Source organism: Ahaetulla prasina, chromosome 2 (genome assembly GCF_028640845.1).
Source record: "Ahaetulla prasina isolate Xishuangbanna chromosome 2, ASM2864084v1, whole genome shotgun sequence".
Taxonomy (NCBI): Eukaryota; Metazoa; Chordata; class Lepidosauria; order Squamata; family Colubridae; genus Ahaetulla; species Ahaetulla prasina.
The window spans coordinates 1,106,994-1,126,041 of NC_080540.1; the positions used below are offsets into that span (position 1 = coordinate 1,106,994).

Here is a 19,048-nt window from a genome sequence, read left to right on the forward strand (position 1 = left end):
AGCCAGAGAAGAGAGTTTAACTCAGTGGGCCTGAGAGCCACCGGGAGGATGGAGCGAGAGGCTGCTGGAGGCTCCTGCCCAAAACACCCACCCGGAAGGCCAGAAGTTCCTTACCTGGCACTGCAGATGGGCAGATAAGTTGGCGCCTGGCAGGCTCCGGGCCCGACAGGCCAAGCTGGGTGCCAGGCGCCCTTCTGCCAGTCCTTCTCTGGATGCCCTGAAGTGGCTTGCGGGGGCTGAGTGGGGGGGGCCGCCTTGTCCCTGCAGGTGGCATCGGGTGGCACTCAGCGTGAAGAAGAAGCAGGTGACGCTATTCCTGGACTGCAAGAAGAGAGCCACCCTGCCCCTCCCCCGGGGGAACAAGCCCCTGCTGGACACCAAGGGCATCACCATCTTCGGGGCCCGGATCCTGGACGAGGGGGTCTTTGAGGTAAGGGAGCCCCCATCACCCCTGCCTCCTGCTGCCCTCCCCTTTGAGGGTTCAGACCCAAAACTTTTACTACCGGTTCTGTGGGCGTGGCTTGGTGGGCGTGGCAGGGGGGAAGGATACTGCAAAATCCCCATTTCCTCCCGATCAGCTGGGACTCGGGAGGCGGAGAATTGATGGGGGTGGGGCCAGTCAGAATTTTTACTACCGGTTCGCCGAACTACTCAAAATTTCCGCTACGGGTTCTCCAGAACTGGTCAGAACCTGCTGAAACCCACCTCTGGTCTGAGCCCCCCCTCACCCCCATGCCTCTCACCCCCCCCCAGGGAGATATCCAGCAGCTGCTGATCAGCTCCAGCCCCCAGGCTGCCCACGACTACTGCCCAGATTGCGGGGGGCCCCCACAGAAGCCCCAAGCCCAGGAAGCTCAGCAGAGGCCCCCCAGGCCTGAGGTGAGGAAGGGGAGAAGCTGGGTGGGGAGCGTCTTACTGGTGTTTGGCACTGAAGGTGAAAAGGAGGTTTGGTGGGAAGATTCAAAGCCCCAGAAAAGATCACCCCAATTTTAATAAGTGTGTGTGGGGGGGGGGAAGGGGGAGCAGGCTGGGGTCTTCTGAACGGGAAGGAGGAAAACACAACTGGACTCCGTGCCTTATTTGAATGCCAAAGGGAGCTACCATGGCACAGAGTCAGGCTTTACAATTCGATGAATAAATAAATGTATTTTTGTCAAAACCCCTTTGAAGCCCGATGAAGCTTCCAGCTGGGGTGCAAAAGAGTTTTGAACTGGGAAGGGCCTCAGGGTTCGTAGGATTTTAGTCGGGAGGGATATTTTGAGGCCATGTAGTCTGACCCCCAGGCAGGCAGAGTTGTGGGAAGGAGACCCCTGACTTGTCCAGGTCATTGGTTCCCCTGCCCAAGAGGCCTCCGTCCGAATCTGCTTCCTGGATCTCCTGTTCTGAGCCTCGTTGCGGGAACAAGAAAGTCTCGTCTCGCTTCTGGGTCTAAGCCCTTCCCCACCCACCTCGGCTTCCCTTCTTGGTCCCCCTCGGCCCGAATCCTCCTTCCCAAGGGCCAGAGTCAAACGGAGGGATCAAGAAGCGGCTTTTTCCTCCGGGTGCAGCCGGAGAAAATCACTTTGGCCTTTTCTGCAGCCGCCTCACCCGCCTGGCTCAAAGCCGCTTTTGCAGCCGAGTTTTTCCTTTTTCGTAAGAACCCGATCAAAACTGCCACAAAGTCTCCACCCTGGACGGATCTCACTCAATAAATGACTTCAAGGGATAAATAAATCCGGGAGAGGTTTTGACCTCCGAGAAGACATTTCCCGGATTGTTTTGGCAACTTTCTGGGCCAGTTGGGAAAGACAGAGGCTCTTTCAGCAACGGTTAATCGCTTAATTATTGATAGGTTTATATAGCTGTCCATCTCACAAATTTCACACAGATAAGTCCTCAACTTACAACAGTTCCTTAGTGACCGGCACTGAAAATAGTGATTTATGACCATTTTTCAAACTTATGACCATTGCAGGATCCCTAGAGTCACGTGCAAGGGTGAAATGCTACCAGATCGAATCGGATTGGATCGCGTGATCCAGTAGCGATTGTGGCCGGTAGTTCCGCAATCCGATAGCGGTTGCCCACCCACCCGGGTGTCATTACTTCCTGGTTTTAACCAGGAAGCCGTGTGTTTTTTACCTTCTGCGCCTGCGGAGACCGTCTGGGCACGCATGTGACGCTGAGGCTTCACAACTGACTCGTATTTACAACGGTCGCAGTGTCCCCGGGGGGGTGTCACGTGACCCCCTTTTGCGACCTTCTGACAAGCAGAGTCAATGAGGAACCCAGATTCACTTAACAACTGTGGCAAAAACGGTCGTAACAACAAAACAACTTAGCAACAGAAATGCTGGGCTCAAACATCACGAAACCCGAATGTTCTCTGAGGCTGAAACAATTAGACCCCTCCCCCCCCTAAAAAAAAAAGGGAGCAAGGCGCCCACCAAATCTAGCAAGGAAGCTCCTGCAATTAAACTGGGATTAAACCCCACCATCGTTGCTGGAACGGATGAAGGGAACTTCGCTTCAAACTTTGCAAAAACCGCTCATTTTTCTCCCTGAAAGTTTTGTGAGAGGCTGTAATGGATCTTCTCCCCAGGGTTCAATGGGCCGGGGGGGGGGGTGTCCTTCTCCCCCTCCCAACCTGAGCCCATTGTGAATTGTTCTCCTCTGTGGGGCCGGCCGCAGAGCTGAGCCGTTTGAAGTCCGGCGAGGACTCAGCCTGCCAAGCCACACAATTCAGATGAAGACGAAAGATTTGGAATTCTGCGTCCGGTTCCGGTCGCCACGATATAAAAAAAGAGGTTGAGACTCTAGAGAGAATAGAGGTAGTCCTCGGCTTAAGACCACAATTGAGCCCAAAATTTCCGTTGTTAAATGAGACATTTCAGTGAATTTTGTTTCATTTTACGACCTTTTTTGCCTCGGTTGTTAAGTGAATCATTGCAGTTGATAAGTTAGTAACCCGGTTTTAGGTGCATCTGGCTTCCCTGTTGACTTGGCTTGCCTGGTCGCAAAAGGGGATCACGTGACCCCGGGGCGCTGCAACCGTCATAAATATGAATCAAGCGTCTGAATTTTGATCGCCTGATCATGGGGATGCTGGAAAGGTCGTCACTGTGAAAACTGGTCATAAGTCACTTTTTTTAGTGCCGTTGTAACTTTGAGCTGTCACTAAATGGACTGTCATAAATTGAGGACTACCTGTACAGAGAAGAGCGACGAAAACAATTAGGGGACTGGAGGCCATGAAGAACGGTTGCAGGAACTGGGCATGGCTGGCCTAGTGAAGGGAAGGGCCAGGGATGACATGATAGCCGGGGTCCAGTATTTGGGGGGCTGCCACAGAGAGGAAGGGGGGGTCCACTTACTCCCCATAGCACTGAAGGCAGGACAGGAAGCAATGGGTGGAAGCTCCTCAGAGGGAGACCTGGGCCCGGGGTGGGTCTCTCTTAGGGCTCCGTCTGTCGAGACCCCCCCCCAGCTCTGCTTTCTGCTGGACCGGCCCTTGCTCAGGCCACCTTCCTCCATCATTGCCTTTGTGGCCCCCGCTAGACGCCGGCCAAGTCAAAGCCCCCCACCAACGCCAAGGCCAAGCAGCCCCAGAAGCGCCAGCTGCCCGGCCCTTCGCCCATCGCCCTGAAGACGGATGCCCCGAAGGGAAAACGGCCCACGAGCGACGGGAAAGCACTCAGCAACGGGAAGACCTCGGCTGCCGGAAAGACCCCCAAGGCCAACAGTCCCAGTGCCAAGGTGACCTTGGCCAGCAAGGCCTCTGCAGGGAAGAAGGCAGGGGCCTCGGCCCAGGCAGCCCGGGGGCCACGAAGCAGCTACCAGCAGGTAGAGCCAGAGGGAGGGGCTGGGGTTGGCAAGGGGTGGGGGGGGAGCCCCAAGCAAGAGAAACATTCCTCCTTGGTCTGGTCTGGAGTGCATGGGGGGGGACCCCAGCTTCTCCCCCACCCCCTCCAGCTGTGGCTGTGGGTTCCTCTTGAACCCTCCGATGGGCCTGGATCAGCCCTGGTTTCCTGGTCCGGCTGGGCGCCAGACCTTCTGCTTCCCCGATCCGTTGATTCCTCTGGGCTTAAATGATCCCCTTTGCAGAATTGGGCCCTGGAGCCCAAAGGGGACATTTGCACTAACCAACTAATCCTCTCTTCCGTCTGTCTCCTTTCTCGCTTCTTCTCTCCCTGAATTCACCGCCAACCCTGATTTTGGGTGCCCCTCCCAGGACGCGGGTCCTCTTCCCACTGAGCAGCCCCGGGGGGCCCCCCAGCGCACCAGCCGCCCCCCACCTCCTGAGGCTACCTCCCAGAACAGGGTCCCCACACGGGAGGCCTCACCTCCTCCCCTTCCAGCACCACGGGTGGAGGTAAATGACGCCCCCTCCCCGGGACCCCAGCATGCTGGTGCAGAGGGGCTTGGCCGGGGGGCAGGAGGGATGGGGTGCGGGGCTTCCCTTGCTGCTGGCAAGGGCTCAGGTGCTGCGGGGCGCTCGCGGCAGACCTCCCTTTCCTGGGCTAACGTCCCGTGGGTTCCCGTCCTGCCCGGGCCAGGAGGAGGCGGCGGAGGAGGAGGAGGAGGGTCTCGTGCCCGGCGTGGGTCTGGACCATGGAGACGGCGACCTCAACCCTGGCGAGATGGGCCCCCTGCTCTCAGCCCAGGCCCCCTACGAGGCCGTCGTAAGTGGGAGCCTCCCTTGTGTCCTGTGTCACTGTCTCTGTCCGTCTGTCTGTTGCCGGTTGCTGACTGGCTCTCCCGGTGCCGTGATTCAGGCTGGGCTGCAGGCTGGCTTTGTATGTGTGTGTATGTGTGTGTGGGAGTTTCCCTTCTTTGGCGGATCTTTCGCTGAACCATGTGATGTTGTGGGCCCTTCCGTGTTTCCCGTGTGTGTCCGTGTCCGTGTCCTGGTCTGGTGGGTGGCTGCGGGTTTCCTTCTGGATCCCCTCTCGGTTGGCACAGGGGCTCCTTCCTGCCTTTCCCACCACTCACCACTGGGTGGCAGCAGCACCTCCTACCCCTTCCCCTATTTTGCCATGCTCTGAGCCCCTCTCTAGGCTTCCCCGTCTATGGCTTCTCCTGCACTTGCTCCCTTATTTGCATGGCTCAGTCACCTGTCTCTCTCTTGTGTTCTGTGACATCACCCCTTTTGATGATGTCACTTCCTATGAAGTTGTGTCACACGACGTCACCCAATTGATGGTCATTTCCTATGAAGTTATATCCTGTCACATCACTTGTTTGATGATGTCATTTCCTATGAATTATGACCCGCCCCATCTGTCATATCATGCTTTTGATGACATCATTTCCTACTAGGATGTGACCTGCCCATCCTTACGCCTCAATCTCTCTAACCATGAAGCTGATTTCCATGGAAATGCAGAGAGGCCTTTTCCCCAGTATAACAATGCCACTGGTCCCAATTCCTGCTATACTGGAAAAGGCATCACCCCCCCCCCTCATCCCGCAATTAGCACACAGTAATTCCAACCCCGTTCCTTCCTGCCCCCCCCCCTTCGATCCGGAGCGTTTCAGGAACATTTTTCAGAGTATTTTTTTCGCAATAGGATTTCTTTCCAAATATTTTTTTCTTTAAAGTTGGAGAAATTCTGTGTATTTTGGCAGATTTTTTAAAATTCCAAATGTGGGACCCATTGGGTCCTCGTTTCAGGGCTACTTGGCGGATTTCTTGGTGCCGTGGCAGAACTTCCGGTTGTCCTTGAAGAGTTCTTAACGATTCGGAGCTCCCGCCTGGACAGGCAAAACCTGGGAGACGTCCGGAGAGAGACGATGGTTCTGCCATCGTCAAATGAGCCCTTGTTGAACTGGGTGCCGAACATCAGCTCAGGAAACGTTCGATGACACTTGGCATTATGTCGTAACCTGTTTTATAACCCCTGCAGTTCTCTTTTAGCCAGCTTTGCCCCCCCCTCCCCGGAAGTGCTTTGCCATTGCCTCCTTCTTAGGGCTGAGAGGGAGTGACTGGCCCAAGGTCACCCAACTAGAACTCACCGCCTCCTGGAACTGGCTGTCATTCATACATTAGCCGAGAATTCAGTCCCTTGGGTCTGAAAACTGCCTTTTCAGTTATCCATAGCTTTAGCAGCCGCCTTTAATTATCTCTATGAGTGAAAGGGGCTTCAGAACCGGGGGGGGGGGAGTTTTCAGCCTAGTTTCCAAAGCCTCTGAAGGCAGCAGGAGAAGAAGCAACAACGGGTGGAAACTCACCAAAGAGAAGCAACCTGGAACTAAGGAGAAACTTCCTGACAGTGAGAAAAATCAACCAGTGGAACTACTTGCCACCAGAGGTTGTAAATGCTCCAACAACATTGGATGTTTTTAAGAAGACACTGGACAACATTTGTCTGAAATGGTCTAGGGTTTCCTGCCTGAGCAGGGGGTTGGACTAGAAGATCTCCAAGGTCCCTTCCAACTCTATTATTATTATTATTATTATTATTATTATTATTATTATTATTATTATTATTATTATTATTATTATTATTATTATCCGAGAAACTTCTCCAGTTCAGAAGCTGAAGAAGCTTCTTGGATGAGAGGTGAAACGTTTTCAAAGGGGGAAAAAAAGCAAGAAAATCCAGTTGCTTTTTCTAGCCTCTTACGGGGGCGACCATGACGGAGACTCTCTGCAGGCCTCTTCCCACCGATGGTCTCACAAGGGCCCCTTTTTCTGCTCTTTTGAGCCCGGGTGCCTGCGCAATACTCAGGATACTTGTGGGGGGGTGTTCCCCGAAGCAAGTGGGCTTAAAATAAAAGGCTTTAAATGAACGAAAGTGATGCATCTCGCTCCTTATAAAGAACCCTAGAAGGCAGGGGCTAGCAGGGGCCCTGGAGGCCATCTAGTCTACCCTCCTGCCCAGGACAAAGGAGAGCTCAGCGACAGTTGAGCTTCCGATGATTGAAGCCCATTTTTAGAGGTAACTTTTGCAGGGATTGTGGTGGTTGTGTGAAAGGCTTGTGTGTGCGTAAGGGTAGAGTTCTGCTTTCCCTCCGGTTGGGACCTTCCTTACTGCCTTCAGGTGTGGCACGTCTCCATGCAGAGGGGGGGGGGAGGCATTGCCTGGGCATTCAGTGTGTGCGCATGTTGTGTGTTTGTGTGCACGTGCTGCAGCAACACAATGCTGACAATCTCCTTCTTGTGGCTACATGTGTGCAACCCCCAGGCAGTTCTCGGAGCCCGAGGCCTGAAGGGAGAGAAAGGGGAACCGGCTGTCTTTGAACCTGTAAGTTTCCATGGTTGTCGGGGTGTGTATGTGTGTATGTGCGTGGGGGGGGTGTTTGTGGGGCGGACGGTCTGAAACCTTGGCTCCACTCCCTTCCTCATCCACAATTCCAGCTTTGTCCTTTTCCCCCAGTCTCGTTTTGTCACCTTTTGATCTCAGAAAGTCCAGAGTTGTCTCCCCCAACCACACGCCCCTCCCCACCTGGGACAGAGACGAAGGCGGCCAGCGGTCTAGATGCTGTCCAGATACCCCCCCAAAGTGGCATCTGGGGCCACCTCTGGCTGGCCTTGGCTGATGGGAAAGGAGATTGGCAAATCCTGGGCTTTAGGGGCAGGGATGGGAGGCCATCAGGCGATCCCAGGGCAGGGAGGAACCTGGTGGGAGAAGGGCAGGACCCCTTCCAGAGGGGTCAGAGCTGGGCTGGTGGGAGGATCCTTGGGGAGGGGGGCAGTTTTGTGATTGCGCTCGGGAGACGCTGAGCAAATTGGCTTCCATGCATTTGTCAAGGTTGACAGCTTGAAGAAGGGTGGACTTCAACTCCCAGAATTGCCCAGCCAGATGGGAGTTGAAGTCCACCCACCTTCAAGCTGCCAACACTGAGAAAGAGAGTCTTCTACAGGAAGACCAAGCCATTGCGTGTGGGGGGGTTGGGTTAGTGCCTGATTGCTCCCGGTCACTGCAGGGGGAGGTCAAAGGTCAAGATTAGCATCCCCTCCTGGGTCTCCCTCCCTCCCTCCCTCTCTTCCGCTCCAATGCCCCGTTTTGTGCCCAGCCAAGCCGGCCTCCCTATGCCCACCTCCCCAGACAAAAAAAGGGGGAGAGGGTCTTTTTTTCCCGCCCACCTGACCTCCTATTTTCTTCTGCAGGGGATGATCGTGGCCGGCCGCCCTGGTCCCGAAGGACCCCAGGTAAGAGCTGCGGGCGCTGGGTGCTGGGAGGGGAGGGGAGGGGAGGGGAGGGGCAGGGGGGAGCCCCGAAGAGACAGATGCCCTTCTTCCTCTGCAGGGCCTGAGTGGGCCGCCCGGCACCCAGGGGACTCCCGGACCTCCTGGCGACCCCGGAGAGCGGGTGAGTGGGGCACCCTCCCCATTGGGGGGGTGGTCTAAAAGGGGCAGAGGGGGAGGCAGGATGGGTTGGGGGCTGTGCACCTGCAGCTTCTGAGCATGCGCAGAGTTCTACTATCGCGGCTCACCAGGTGCCCCTGATTCCGTCTTTTGGAATCACAACAATGCCAGTTGTTCCTGAGTGAAAGGTAAAGGCCCTCTGCACATGGACCAAAGTGCCCTTCTTCCCATTGGCTGCGCAGCCCAGTAGTTCCATAAGGTTGGAGCCCAGGGTCTATGGGGCTTCCCCCCAAGCAGGTCGCCCGGAAGGAGTCCGAGGACTTTTCTGTAAGGGTGGATAGGAGGTGCCTGCCCCCTACTTCCCCCTCCCCCCTCCCAGTTGCTGAATGCCAGGCTTCAGGGGGACGATGGGGGTTGTAGTCCGGCTAACGCAGAGGGCACCATGTTGCAGAAGGTGACATTCCTGCTCGAGGAGAACTCCGTCCCCCATGGGTCACAGCCAGGGTCTGGAGCGCAGTTGGGTGCAGAGTTGTGCGGGGGGCGAGGGGGAGGAGGGATGTTGTGTGTTTGTGGGTTCCGTCAGCCCCTCTGCCTCCTTCTCAGGGTCCCCCTGGACGGGCCGGATTCCCGGGGTCAGATGGACGTCCAGGGCCCCCCGGCTCCTCCATGATGCTTCCGGTGAGTCAGGGCAGGGAGGGCCTGCGTGGACGGAGCTGGGGACATCCCGGGGGGCATCCGGCTGGGGGTCGGTTCTGCCCCCGGATCCGGGAGGAAGCGGCTGTGTTCCTCCCCTGAGGCTGGCTCCCTTCTCCCTTCCTGACCGCAGTTCCGTTTCGGGAGCCCCACGGGGGGCCAGAAGGGGCCGGTCGCGATGGCCCAGGAGGCCCAGGCCCAGGCGTTCCTGCAGCAGGCCCGCGTGAGTCCCGCCGGCCCCCTTCATATGTTTATGGGGTAGGGGCTGTGGGGTGGGAGGAGCTGGAGGGATTTGGGAGAGCAAAACAAGCGTCCCCTTTTTGGGAGCTCCCAATCCGGGGCCCTGCTTTTGAACCTCTGGGTGCCCCCGACGTAAAGACGGAGGATGGGTGAGCAGCCGAGAGGACCCATGGGGTCTCTGGGGTGGGGAGAAGGACACAGTGGGGATGGGGAGATTCATGCCAGCCAGGGGTTGGACCTGGGGGGGGGGTGCCAGGCGACCCCCTTTTTCTTATCTCTGGGTGGAGAATCAGACAGGAAGCCCCAAACCAGCCAAGGTTCAAACTAACCTGGATCGGTGGGTTGTGCATGTGACCCTAGTTAAGGCTGTTGTGCGAGGGGGGGGCGGCTGTCTGGAGCCCTCCAGAATGGGGTGACCGAAGACTCCCCCCCCCAGCCCCATGCCCGATGCTCCAGGGTCTCTGGGGCTGCCTCCGCTTGGGGTGCTTCCTTGACCCTTTTCCTTCCTTGCCACAGCTGGCCTTGCGTGGCCCTCCAGGACCGATGGGGTACACCGGCCGCCCAGGACCCATGGTAAGTGTCGGGAGGGGGGCTGGATATGGGGAGGGGTGGCCTTCAGGCCCTTTGGCGCTTCAGCCCCTGGTGGGCCCCTGGCTGGGGAAGGCAGCCTGCCGCGTTTGGCCCTTCCCTACCCAGGGGCCCGGCTGCCACCTCCCCCTGGTGCTTCCTCTCTCCTAGGGTGAAGCTGGAGCCTCCGGCGTGAAGGGAGAGCCCGGAGACTTTGGGACCCAGGTAAGGTGGACTGACTTGGGGGTCCCCTCCCCTCCACACCTCTAGGGCAGTCGATACCTTTGTGCTCCCCACTCTGCTGAGGGCCCACATGGGATTGGGGTGCCTGTTCTGGGTCAGTTCCTGGAAGGGGGGGTTCCCTCAGATGGCTTTGCCAGCCCCCGCTAGGTCACCCCTTTCTTGCCCCCCAAATCTTGGTCTCTCTCTCTCCCCCTCCAGGGGCCCCAGGGACAACAGGGACTGAGTGGCCCCCCAGGGAAGGCTGGCCGTCGCGTAAGTCCACTTTTCTTAGTTGAAGGGGAACAAAAGTTGTGTAACAATCACAGCACAAGGGGGGAGGAGGAGGAGGAGGAGGAGTCTCTGAGCGGAAGAGGGGCCCCTCCTGACCCCCTCTGTGTGTCTCCAGGGCAGGGCCGGCGCAGACGGCGCACGGGGGATGCCTGGGGTGTCGGGCCCCAAGGTAAGGATCCTGTTTCCACAAGGGGAGACGACTCGAACTCGGGTCTCCCAGTCCTCACCCTCTGCACGAAGACGGTGCTGGCCTTGCAGCCAAACACACTGGGGTTCCCCCCCCAGGCCCTCACTGTTATCCGTGGGGGGGGACGCTCCCTGGCTCCCCTCCCTTGGGGGACCCCTCATCACGGTTGCCCTGCCCTGATGCAGAATTGTGGGGATCTCCCCCCCACCCCCGTTCCTGCCTTTTTCTGCTGCTCCCGCTCCTGGGGCGGGTCTCCATGTCATCCCTGCAGGGGTCCCTTGGGGCCTCTGAGCCCCACATCTGCTGCCCCCCTTTCCTCACACTCTTCTCCTGCAGGGCGACCGGGGCTTTGATGGGCTGCCCGGCCTTCCGGGGGACAAAGGATACCGGGTGAGTCGGGAGGAAGGTTGGGGGGAGGGTTGTGGGGGGGCTTGGGGGTGAGGGTTGGGGAGGAGATGTTGGGGACATGCTGCCAGGGTCACCCTGAGGGGCCGCCGCTCTTGGTGGGCCCTTGACCGTGCTGCTTCCGTCCTTGGCAGGGGGACCCTGGTGCTCAGGGGGTCGCTGGACCCCCGGGAGAAGACGGCGAGAGGGTAAGGCCCGCGAGGACCGGAGGGGAAGGGGGGAGTGCAGACATCCCTCTAAAGAAAACATCCCCACCTTGAGGACTAGCAACCTGAGCTTCCATACCGACCCAGGGGAGGTCCTCAGGCGGAGGGGTTCTGGCGGAGGGTTTCCATCTGCCTCCAGAAACAAAAAGTTGGGGGGGGGGAGAGATAAAAATGGAAGCCGATTTGCCCCCTTGCAGACCTCCTTCCTTTCCCCCCACTGCAGGGAGACGATGGAGAGATCGGGCCCCGTGGCCTCCCGGGAGAACCGGTGCGTAGCATCCCCAGTGTGGAGGGGGCTGGCTTGCATGGAGAAGGGCATTTAAAGACCCTCACCCATGTCCCCCCACCTCAATTCCTTGGGCTTCCCCAGAGGCAATGGGGGGGGGTGTTGCACGATCAGCAACCCCCTCCCCAGGCTCCTCTTTGGCCTCCCACCCATTGTCCTTTTCTTCGCAGGGACCGAGAGGGTTGCTTGGCCCCAAAGGGCCCCCGGGCATCCCAGGGCCACAGGTAAGTGCTGGGGAGGAGGGACTCCCCCTGAAGCCTCCCCCCCTCCCTCGGGCTTCCTCCGGCCCTGCCACTGACCACTGACCCTTTCCCTTGGCAGGGCGTGCGTGGCGTGGACGGTCCCCACGGACCGAAGGGGGGTCTGGTAAGTGGATGGAGGCCGGCCGGCTGAAGGCAAAGTAGTGGCTGTGGGTTTTGGGAGGTCGGCCAGGGCTTGCTGAAGAGCTTCTGAGCATGCACAGAGCACCTTTCTGGCTGCCTCAGGGGGTCGGAGCTCGGAGGGAGCAACTTCCGAGGTCCCAAAAAGGCCCCTCTGAGGAAGACGGGGCCCCTTCCCCACACCTGCAGCCGTGACGCTCGGTCTGGGCCCTTAGGGGAGGTTTGGTGGCCGTCCGGTGTTGCGAGGGCAGTTGTAGTCCTATAGTGGCTGCCAGGGATGATGGGAGCTGTAGTCCAGGACTGGCATGGGGGGGGTCCCAGGCAGAGGAATGAGGCACAGGGGAGGGGGCTCTTTGTATGTTCACAGACAGTGATTAGACGGAGAGGCCGGAGAGGATGGCTCAGGAGTAGGTCCCTGCCCTGGGAAGGGGTTGGGCTGGATGATCTCCAGTTACCTTTTGGGAGACCGATTTCGGAAGTTGAAATGGGATTGGTTCCCGGAAGGGAGACTACCAGGAGATCCCAAACAGACCCCAAACAGGCCAGGGAAGCCACTTCGTTTAGGCTGCTGGGGAAATATCTAGGGCGCATCCAAGAAGCCCCCCCTCCCCCTCCCCGGGGCTCTGTCTTGATCTGACGCCTCACTTCCGTTTGTCTGTCCCAGGGTCCGCAAGGGGAGCCGGGACCCCCCGGCCAGCAGGGGCTTCCTGGGACTCAGGTAAGTCCAAGACGGGCAGAAGGAGACTGGGGTGGGTGGCCGGCTGGCCGAGGCTCAGGGGCTGCTGCTCACAGGGGCCTATGCCGCTCGTGGCTTCCCAGCTGTCACTTCCTTAAGGTAGACTGCTTTTGATTATGGAGGTTCGGCGGAGGATTAAGAGTAGCTTTGCAGCCTTGTCCGTGCCTTGAGTCCCCCCAGGGCAGCTGCTAAAAGACTCTGGAGGGAATCAGGTGCCCCCCCCCACAAAAAACACCAGGGCCCTTCATATGCCCGGGGGGGGCAAGGGTAGCCCCCCTCCTCTCCCCAGGAAGGGCTGTCTGGGGGGGGGGCTGGTTTGCTAGGTTCCCCTCCACTCTGCCTCCCGAACAACAGTCCTGTGAGGTAGGCAGGTGGGGGGAGGGTCCTGGCAGAAGCTTTTTTGCAAGCTTTGATTCCCGGTTTGGTCCCAGTTCATCTCTGTTTGTGATCCGAAGCCTCTCAGGCTGCCCAAAAACTGCAACTCCAACCCTCGGTGGGTAGGGGTGGGGGACGGAGGGAGGGAGGGGCTTGGCCTCCAGGACGCCTCTCACCCCCCTTTTCCTTCTCTGCTTCCAGGGTCTGCCGGGACCGCAAGGCGCCATGGGGGCCCCGGGGGAAAAGGTGAGAGGGGGCTCGGCTGGCAGGGGGCCCAGAGCTATTCCCAGAGCTTCTGGGTCCAACAGGCTCTGCTCCTTTCTTGCAGGGACCCCAAGGGAAACCAGGCCTTCCTGGGATGCCCGGCTCGGATGGACCCCCGGTGAGTGCCCCCCAGCACCCCCAACCTTTCTGGAGGGGCCCAACCTCCCACCTGGCCCTCCTGAGTCTCAGCCCTGCATCAAGGGAAGAAGCAACGGGGGTGGAGGGCTGCCACGGGGCAGAATGGCCTCCTCTCTACCTAGGCCTGCGTGGGGTTCCCTGGCAGAGGCCAAGGAGCCAGCGGAGTGGGGCTGAAGCCCCATGGTAGGGCTTCCCTGAGAGAGACTTTGGGGGCCCTCTGACCCCCCCTGCCCTCCTCTCCCTGCAGGGCCACCCGGGCAAAGAGGGACTTCCTGGCACCAAAGGCAACCCGGTGAGTGGACGGGCAGGGGGGCTGCCCTGGGTTGGCAAGGCCTCTGTGGGTGGCACCCGCCTGCCCCGGCCAAGAGAGCCCCTGGGGGCGAATGGCGGGGCATGAAAAGGGTGGCTCCGTGGGTGCCAAGGCCCCATCCTGGCACGAAGGGGACCCTCCCGAGCGGGCACTGCTGTCCCCCATCTGGGGGAGGGAAGGAAAGCAGCAGTGGGAGGGGGCTTTTGGAGGGAGGGGGTCTTCAAGCGGAGAATGGAAGCTTCAGGAGAGGAGAGAGGGGTTTTGGGGGTGAGGGGTCTCCTGCCTGGGAGGATATAACTGTCATATAACTGCAGGGGGCTGAGGAGGCCCTGTGAAGTGAGGCAGAGACGATTAGGGGCCCACAGACTCTTATTCCATTGGGCTTTTTCCATGGGGCCCTTCTGGAGGTGCAGTTCCACTTTGAGCCACCAGGGGGAGGAGCGGGAAGCAGCCATCCACTTCCTCCGTTCTCCAGCAGGTGGCAGATCTGAAACAACACCCCCCCCACAAACACTAAGTCCAGGCGGGACAGGGCAGGTTTCCTGCTGGTGGGGGGCATTTCAAGGAAAAAGAGAGTGGAGGCATAATTCTTGAGGGGGGGGGAGAGTGAGTTGGTGGGTGTGGGGCCTGATCCTGCCTCTCCCTCCTCCCTTGCAGGGCCCCTCTGGCCCCCAAGGCCTGGTGGGCTATCCGGGTCCTCGTGGAGGAAAGGTGAGTGTGCGCTGGGACGACCTCCCCCTGGGATCTTGTGGGGGGGGACTCAGGAGGAGGGCAGTGTGTGGCTTTCCTGGGTGGGAAAGGGGGGGTCATGCTGGGTCTTCCCCCCCTTGGAGAGGGGCTGAGAGGACTGGGTGGGGGGGAGGCTGGAAGCAGGGAGAGCTCCGGAGGGAGAATGGGGGAGGGGCCAGGGACAGAAGGGGTCTCAGGAGCCCATCTTGGGCCCCCCCCCCAGCAGCGGGGAGATCCAATTTTTTTTACTACCGGTTCTGTGGGCGTGGCAGGGGAAGGATACTGCAAAATCCCCATTCCCACCCCACTCTGGGGCCAGCCAATGATGGTGTTTGCTGGTTCTCCGAACTGCTCAAAATTTCCCCTACCGGTTCTCCAGAACCTGCTGGATTTCACCCCCCCCAGTCCAGAAAAGGGCCCCTCCCTGCACGCCTGGTGTGGCTTGTTTTATTTGTGCACTCAGGGAGAACTTTCTCCCTTGTCCTGGGGTCGCTGCCGGGAAGAATGGGGCTTGTAGTCCGACCCATGTTGCTGAGTCCGTGTTCCCCCTCAGGGTACCGACGGCGTCCGTGGCTTGAAGGGGCAAAAGGGCGAGAAGGTGAGAGCTTCCCTTTTGCTTAAGGCTCTGGGTCCCCCCCCCCACACCCCTGCAAGCCTTGCATCCTCACAACAACCCTGTGAGGTGGACTGGGCAGGGAGGGGGAGGGGGAGACGGGCCCAGCGATACCTAGTGATTTCCATGAGGGGGTGGATGGGAATTTGAGTCCCCCCCCCCCGTCTGATTGCCTGATGGCTGCATTAGAGCCCCCTCCAAGGGAGTAACCGCCCTGCCCCCCCCCGTGAGACAGACAGGGTTGCTTGAGGTCATCCAGCCCACCCTCCCTTGCCCAGACTCTGTTTTTTTCCTGCAGTTGTGGCTGATGGGCTTCATGCCCTGAATGGAGGGGAGCCTCTTTTGCAACCCGGCCCCTTGTTGGGGTACCCCCTCATCCTGAGAGGAGGGACATCTGTGGGGCTTTGGGGGCTTTCGTGTGGGGTGCCCCGTTTCCCTCCCGTGCTCTGAACTGACCCAGCTGTGAATCACCTCCATGGGCCCCCCTGGAATGCAGCTGAAGCTCCCCAACTCTGAGCACTTCCCCTTCGCCAGCCCCCCCCCATTACAGGGGACAGCAGGGGGGTTGTCTGAGTGGAATGGGGGGGTCTATTCAAAGCCCCCACCCTCCTTTTCCTTCTGCTGTGTGATTCTGCCTCTGAGCTGGCAGGTTGGGGTTTGGGGGACCTGGCACGGCTGTTTTGGGGTCCCACCGACCTGTCCCTTTCCCGCCCCCCCTTGCTGAACACTGCCCTCCGCCCCCCTCCTTTTCTTCCTCTAGGGCGAAGAAGGCTTCCCGGGCACCAAGGGTGAGGTGGGGCCGAAAGGCGACAGGGTAAGTCCTCCCACGGGTGGGGGCGAGGGGGGGCATCTGGACTGGTCGGGCCGGCCCCTCGGATGACCCTCTGCCTTCTCTGCACAGGGTGAGTTGGGAGTCCCGGGATCCCGTGGGGAAGACGGAGCCGAAGGCTCCAAGGGGCGGACGGGCCCCGCTGGCGACCCCGGCCCTTCCGGACTCCTGGGCGAGAAGGTGAGTAATGGGACGGGGAGGGGGCTTCGGAGTTGGACCTCCCCCACCTCCCCCACCTCTGCTGACCCTCTTTCTTCTCCTTCTGGCAGGGCAAACTTGGGGTGCCGGGTCTCCCCGGATATCCCGGCCGACAAGGCCTCAAGGTGAGTAGGAGCGGAGCAAGTGGGGCCCCGGGCGGGAGAAAAGACCAGGGGGTGGAAGGGAAATCTGGGGCTCCCCATTGGGGGTCGAAACAGCCGAGCGAGCCGGGTGGGCTGGTCCCTCCTTTCTGACCCCCCCCTTTCCTCTTTCCTCCCCAGGGTTCACAAGGTTTCCCCGGATTTCCCGGGTCGAGCGGAGAGAAGGGGCTTCGGGTAAGTAGCGCCTCTTCTTTTTGGGGGGCCCTCCTGGGGCCACTCAGAGGCCTGGAAGGGCCCTCAAGGGAGCCGAGAAAGGGGCCCAAGCTCCTGCAAGGAAGCGAGGAGGCTGCAGAGGGTCTCCCCAGTCCCAGAATCTCTCAAGAGACCCCCACCCCCGACTCAAAGGGGTCCCAGCTTCCCTGGTATCACCTTCAGTTTGCATAGTTGTTGGTTGCAGCTCCAGGTGAACCACGTTTGTGTGGAACCCTGTCCTTTGTCCCTATAGAGGCTCAGTCTTATCTCCTTCCTTCCTTCCTTTTCTTTTTCTTTTTCTTTCTCTGTCTCTTTCTCTTTCTCTTTCTTTATTCTTTCTTTCTCTTTCTTTTTCTCTCTCTTTCTTCCTTTCTTTTCTCTCCCACTCCCTCTCCCTTTCACAAAAGTTGACCTCAAAGAAAAAGCCTGCAAAGTTTCTCTTGGACACTTTTCCGAAGAACTCTGCACACGCTCAGGGCCCTTCCAAAGCAGGATGAGGGGCCCTTGTGAGGGATCAGGAAGGAAGGCTTCCATTCGTGTTAGGGGAGCCGGGATCCCCTCCACGTTTGGGGCGTCAGTTTGGGGCCCCCCGGAATAGCCCCTCCTGGGATGTCTGGGTGCAGAGGGGGAGGGTGTGGGGGGCATGTGGGGGGGAGGGGCTGCTTCTTAGACTGGACTTTGCTCTTCCCCCCTGCAGGGCCTTTCGGGGAAAATGGGACCGCGAGGCGAACGAGGACCCTCCGTGAGTGACAGGGAGGAATTTTGGGGAGGGGTCTGGCAGGGGATTTGCCCCACTTCCCTGCCCCTTTCCCTTCCGGCACCAAGTGCGAAGGACGGGGGGTGGTGGTTTGGTGGGGTTTGGCGCCTGCTGGTGGCTCTAAAGTGGGGGTGGTGGCCCCCGGACGGACGGACGGACTCTCTCTTTTAGGGCCCCAGAGGACAGCGGGGGCCACGAGGAGCCACCGGGAAGTTCGGAGCCAAGGTGAGCCTGATGGTGATGGGAGGTTCAGAGGTAGACTGCGCCTGGATCTGGAGGTTCCATGTCGGGAAGGAGGGAGGGAGGGAGGGAGGGAGGGAAAAGTCGATAGATTTTCAAAATCCGAAAGAAAAATTTGGAGGGGAAAGGAAGCCGGTTGCACATACCGCTTGTGCATTTGTGCGTGATAAACTGGGACGTTTACACAAACCATTCCCTGAGTATGGAAACCGCGATGCGTTTCTTCCTGGTCCTTGTGCTCCATCTTCACACAACTCAGAGGAGGCTCTGGCAGCCTTCGTGCAACGCTTTTAACGCTTGGTGTTGGTGCCAATCCTCCCACGTGGGTCTCTCTGATGCCGACGCAGAGAAGCTCAGGCCGTCCGGCGGGCTGACCGCGGGCCCGGGGGCCCTGCCCTATGGCCTGACCCCTCTCTCCTCTCCCCCCAGGGCACCTCTGGTGGCGAAGGGCCCCCGGGGCCCCCAGGAGAACGGGTAAGCTGAGGCTCCTGATTTGGCCAGGTCCAGCGACTGGACACCTGGCCGTAAAACACCTGGTGAAAGGATGGGTCCCCCTCGCCCTCCGTCCTCCGCCATGGGGGCTCCCGGCTGGAGGCGGATTGGGGAGGGGGTGTCTTTGGAAGAGCCCCAGAGACCATAATCCTTTCCAAGCCAGGGCTGCTGAGCTCCGGCTGGCCGTCTGGAGGTGCTGAGTTCCCATTTGGGTCCAGCTTGGGGTGGGGAGCACCATGGCAGGACCCCTAATGGGGGGCTCTCCTCTTCTTCCTCCTCCTGCAGGGGCAACCAGGAACTCAGGGGCCAAACGGATTCCCTGGACCTAAAGGCCCCCCGGTGAGTCACGAACCCCTCCCCTCCTCTGCCCCCCCCCTTTCTGCCCCCTCCCCAGCCACTGACTCCTCCCCCTTTCTTTGTCCACAGGGGCCCCCCGGGAAGGACGGGATGCCAGGCCACCCGGGACAGCGCGGAGAAGTGGTGAGCGACGACCCTTTTGTGGCCCTGCCTTGCGAGGGTCCCCCAGCCAGCTGCACCCCCACCTGTGGGACGATGGGGGGCTCAGATTAGCCCCCGGGAGCCTCTCCCCAAATCAGCCTTTATTTTAAATTTTGAAACCCTAAAAAGATCAACTTTTTAGACTGACGTCTCAATCAAAACGGTTCCTTCCTCCAGCATCCAACCTTTGAGATTAACATAATAATTGTGCATATTTTCTGGAGGTTTTATCTGGAATGGTTTTCTAACTCAAGCCCACCTCACGGGGTTGGTTTTTTGGGGGGTGGAGGGACTAGGAAGAGGAAGCGTCAAGCAGGCCACCTTCAGCTGGGCAGAATGAAAGGGGGATCTTAGTCAAACAAGCCAATAAATCTAATAAATTTCTAGCCAGAGGTCTGTACTCAGAATTCTTCAGGGCACTCTGCACATGTTCCAGGGGCCTCTTCCCCATGGCCCCCCTACCTGTTCCTGGCTTTAGAGAGTCACAGGGGAGACTCTGGTCTCGCTTTGAGAGGGTTCCGGGTGTGAATTCGGCCCTTTCCTGGCTAGGCCAGGGCAAACACTGCCAACCAGGGGTGCTCAGCCCCAGTCGGGCCCGGTTTAGAGGGGAGGGGGTCTCGCTGCCCCCCAGCCTCTCCCTGCCACCCTCTTCTTCTGTCTTCCAGGGACTGCAAGGCAAGCCTGGCTCCCCAGGCGGCCCCGGCGTCGTGGGGCCACAGGTAACGCATGGTTGCGGAAAGGGGGTGGGA

The 19,048-nt window shown here is 59.4% G+C and overlaps 1 protein-coding gene across 1 annotated transcript in view; it reads left to right on the forward strand.

The window, feature by feature from the left end:
- The window catches only part of COL11A2 (collagen type XI alpha 2 chain), a 40,651-nt gene that overhangs the window by 8,268 nt on the left and 13,335 nt on the right, over positions 1 to 19,048 (forward strand). Inside the window, exons 5-39 of the mRNA XM_058174050.1 lie at positions 268 to 430; positions 754 to 879; positions 3,538 to 3,822; positions 4,211 to 4,351; positions 4,536 to 4,661; positions 7,167 to 7,226; positions 8,093 to 8,134; positions 8,232 to 8,294; positions 8,894 to 8,968; positions 9,117 to 9,206; positions 9,740 to 9,796; positions 9,962 to 10,015; positions 10,232 to 10,285; positions 10,419 to 10,472; positions 10,827 to 10,880; positions 11,030 to 11,083; positions 11,325 to 11,369; positions 11,558 to 11,611; positions 11,709 to 11,753; positions 12,432 to 12,485; positions 13,080 to 13,124; positions 13,207 to 13,260; positions 13,528 to 13,572; positions 14,248 to 14,301; positions 14,873 to 14,917; positions 15,693 to 15,746; positions 15,834 to 15,941; positions 16,031 to 16,084; positions 16,241 to 16,294; positions 17,010 to 17,054; positions 17,241 to 17,294; positions 17,739 to 17,783; positions 18,087 to 18,140; positions 18,228 to 18,281; positions 18,965 to 19,018. Of these exons, the coding sequence (XP_058030033.1) occupies positions 268 to 430; positions 754 to 879; positions 3,538 to 3,822; positions 4,211 to 4,351; positions 4,536 to 4,661; positions 7,167 to 7,226; positions 8,093 to 8,134; positions 8,232 to 8,294; positions 8,894 to 8,968; positions 9,117 to 9,206; positions 9,740 to 9,796; positions 9,962 to 10,015; positions 10,232 to 10,285; positions 10,419 to 10,472; positions 10,827 to 10,880; positions 11,030 to 11,083; positions 11,325 to 11,369; positions 11,558 to 11,611; positions 11,709 to 11,753; positions 12,432 to 12,485; positions 13,080 to 13,124; positions 13,207 to 13,260; positions 13,528 to 13,572; positions 14,248 to 14,301; positions 14,873 to 14,917; positions 15,693 to 15,746; positions 15,834 to 15,941; positions 16,031 to 16,084; positions 16,241 to 16,294; positions 17,010 to 17,054; positions 17,241 to 17,294; positions 17,739 to 17,783; positions 18,087 to 18,140; positions 18,228 to 18,281; positions 18,965 to 19,018 (2,515 nt within the window). The remainder of the gene's footprint in view (positions 1 to 267; positions 431 to 753; positions 880 to 3,537; positions 3,823 to 4,210; positions 4,352 to 4,535; positions 4,662 to 7,166; positions 7,227 to 8,092; positions 8,135 to 8,231; positions 8,295 to 8,893; positions 8,969 to 9,116; positions 9,207 to 9,739; positions 9,797 to 9,961; positions 10,016 to 10,231; positions 10,286 to 10,418; positions 10,473 to 10,826; positions 10,881 to 11,029; positions 11,084 to 11,324; positions 11,370 to 11,557; positions 11,612 to 11,708; positions 11,754 to 12,431; positions 12,486 to 13,079; positions 13,125 to 13,206; positions 13,261 to 13,527; positions 13,573 to 14,247; positions 14,302 to 14,872; positions 14,918 to 15,692; positions 15,747 to 15,833; positions 15,942 to 16,030; positions 16,085 to 16,240; positions 16,295 to 17,009; positions 17,055 to 17,240; positions 17,295 to 17,738; positions 17,784 to 18,086; positions 18,141 to 18,227; positions 18,282 to 18,964; positions 19,019 to 19,048) is intronic.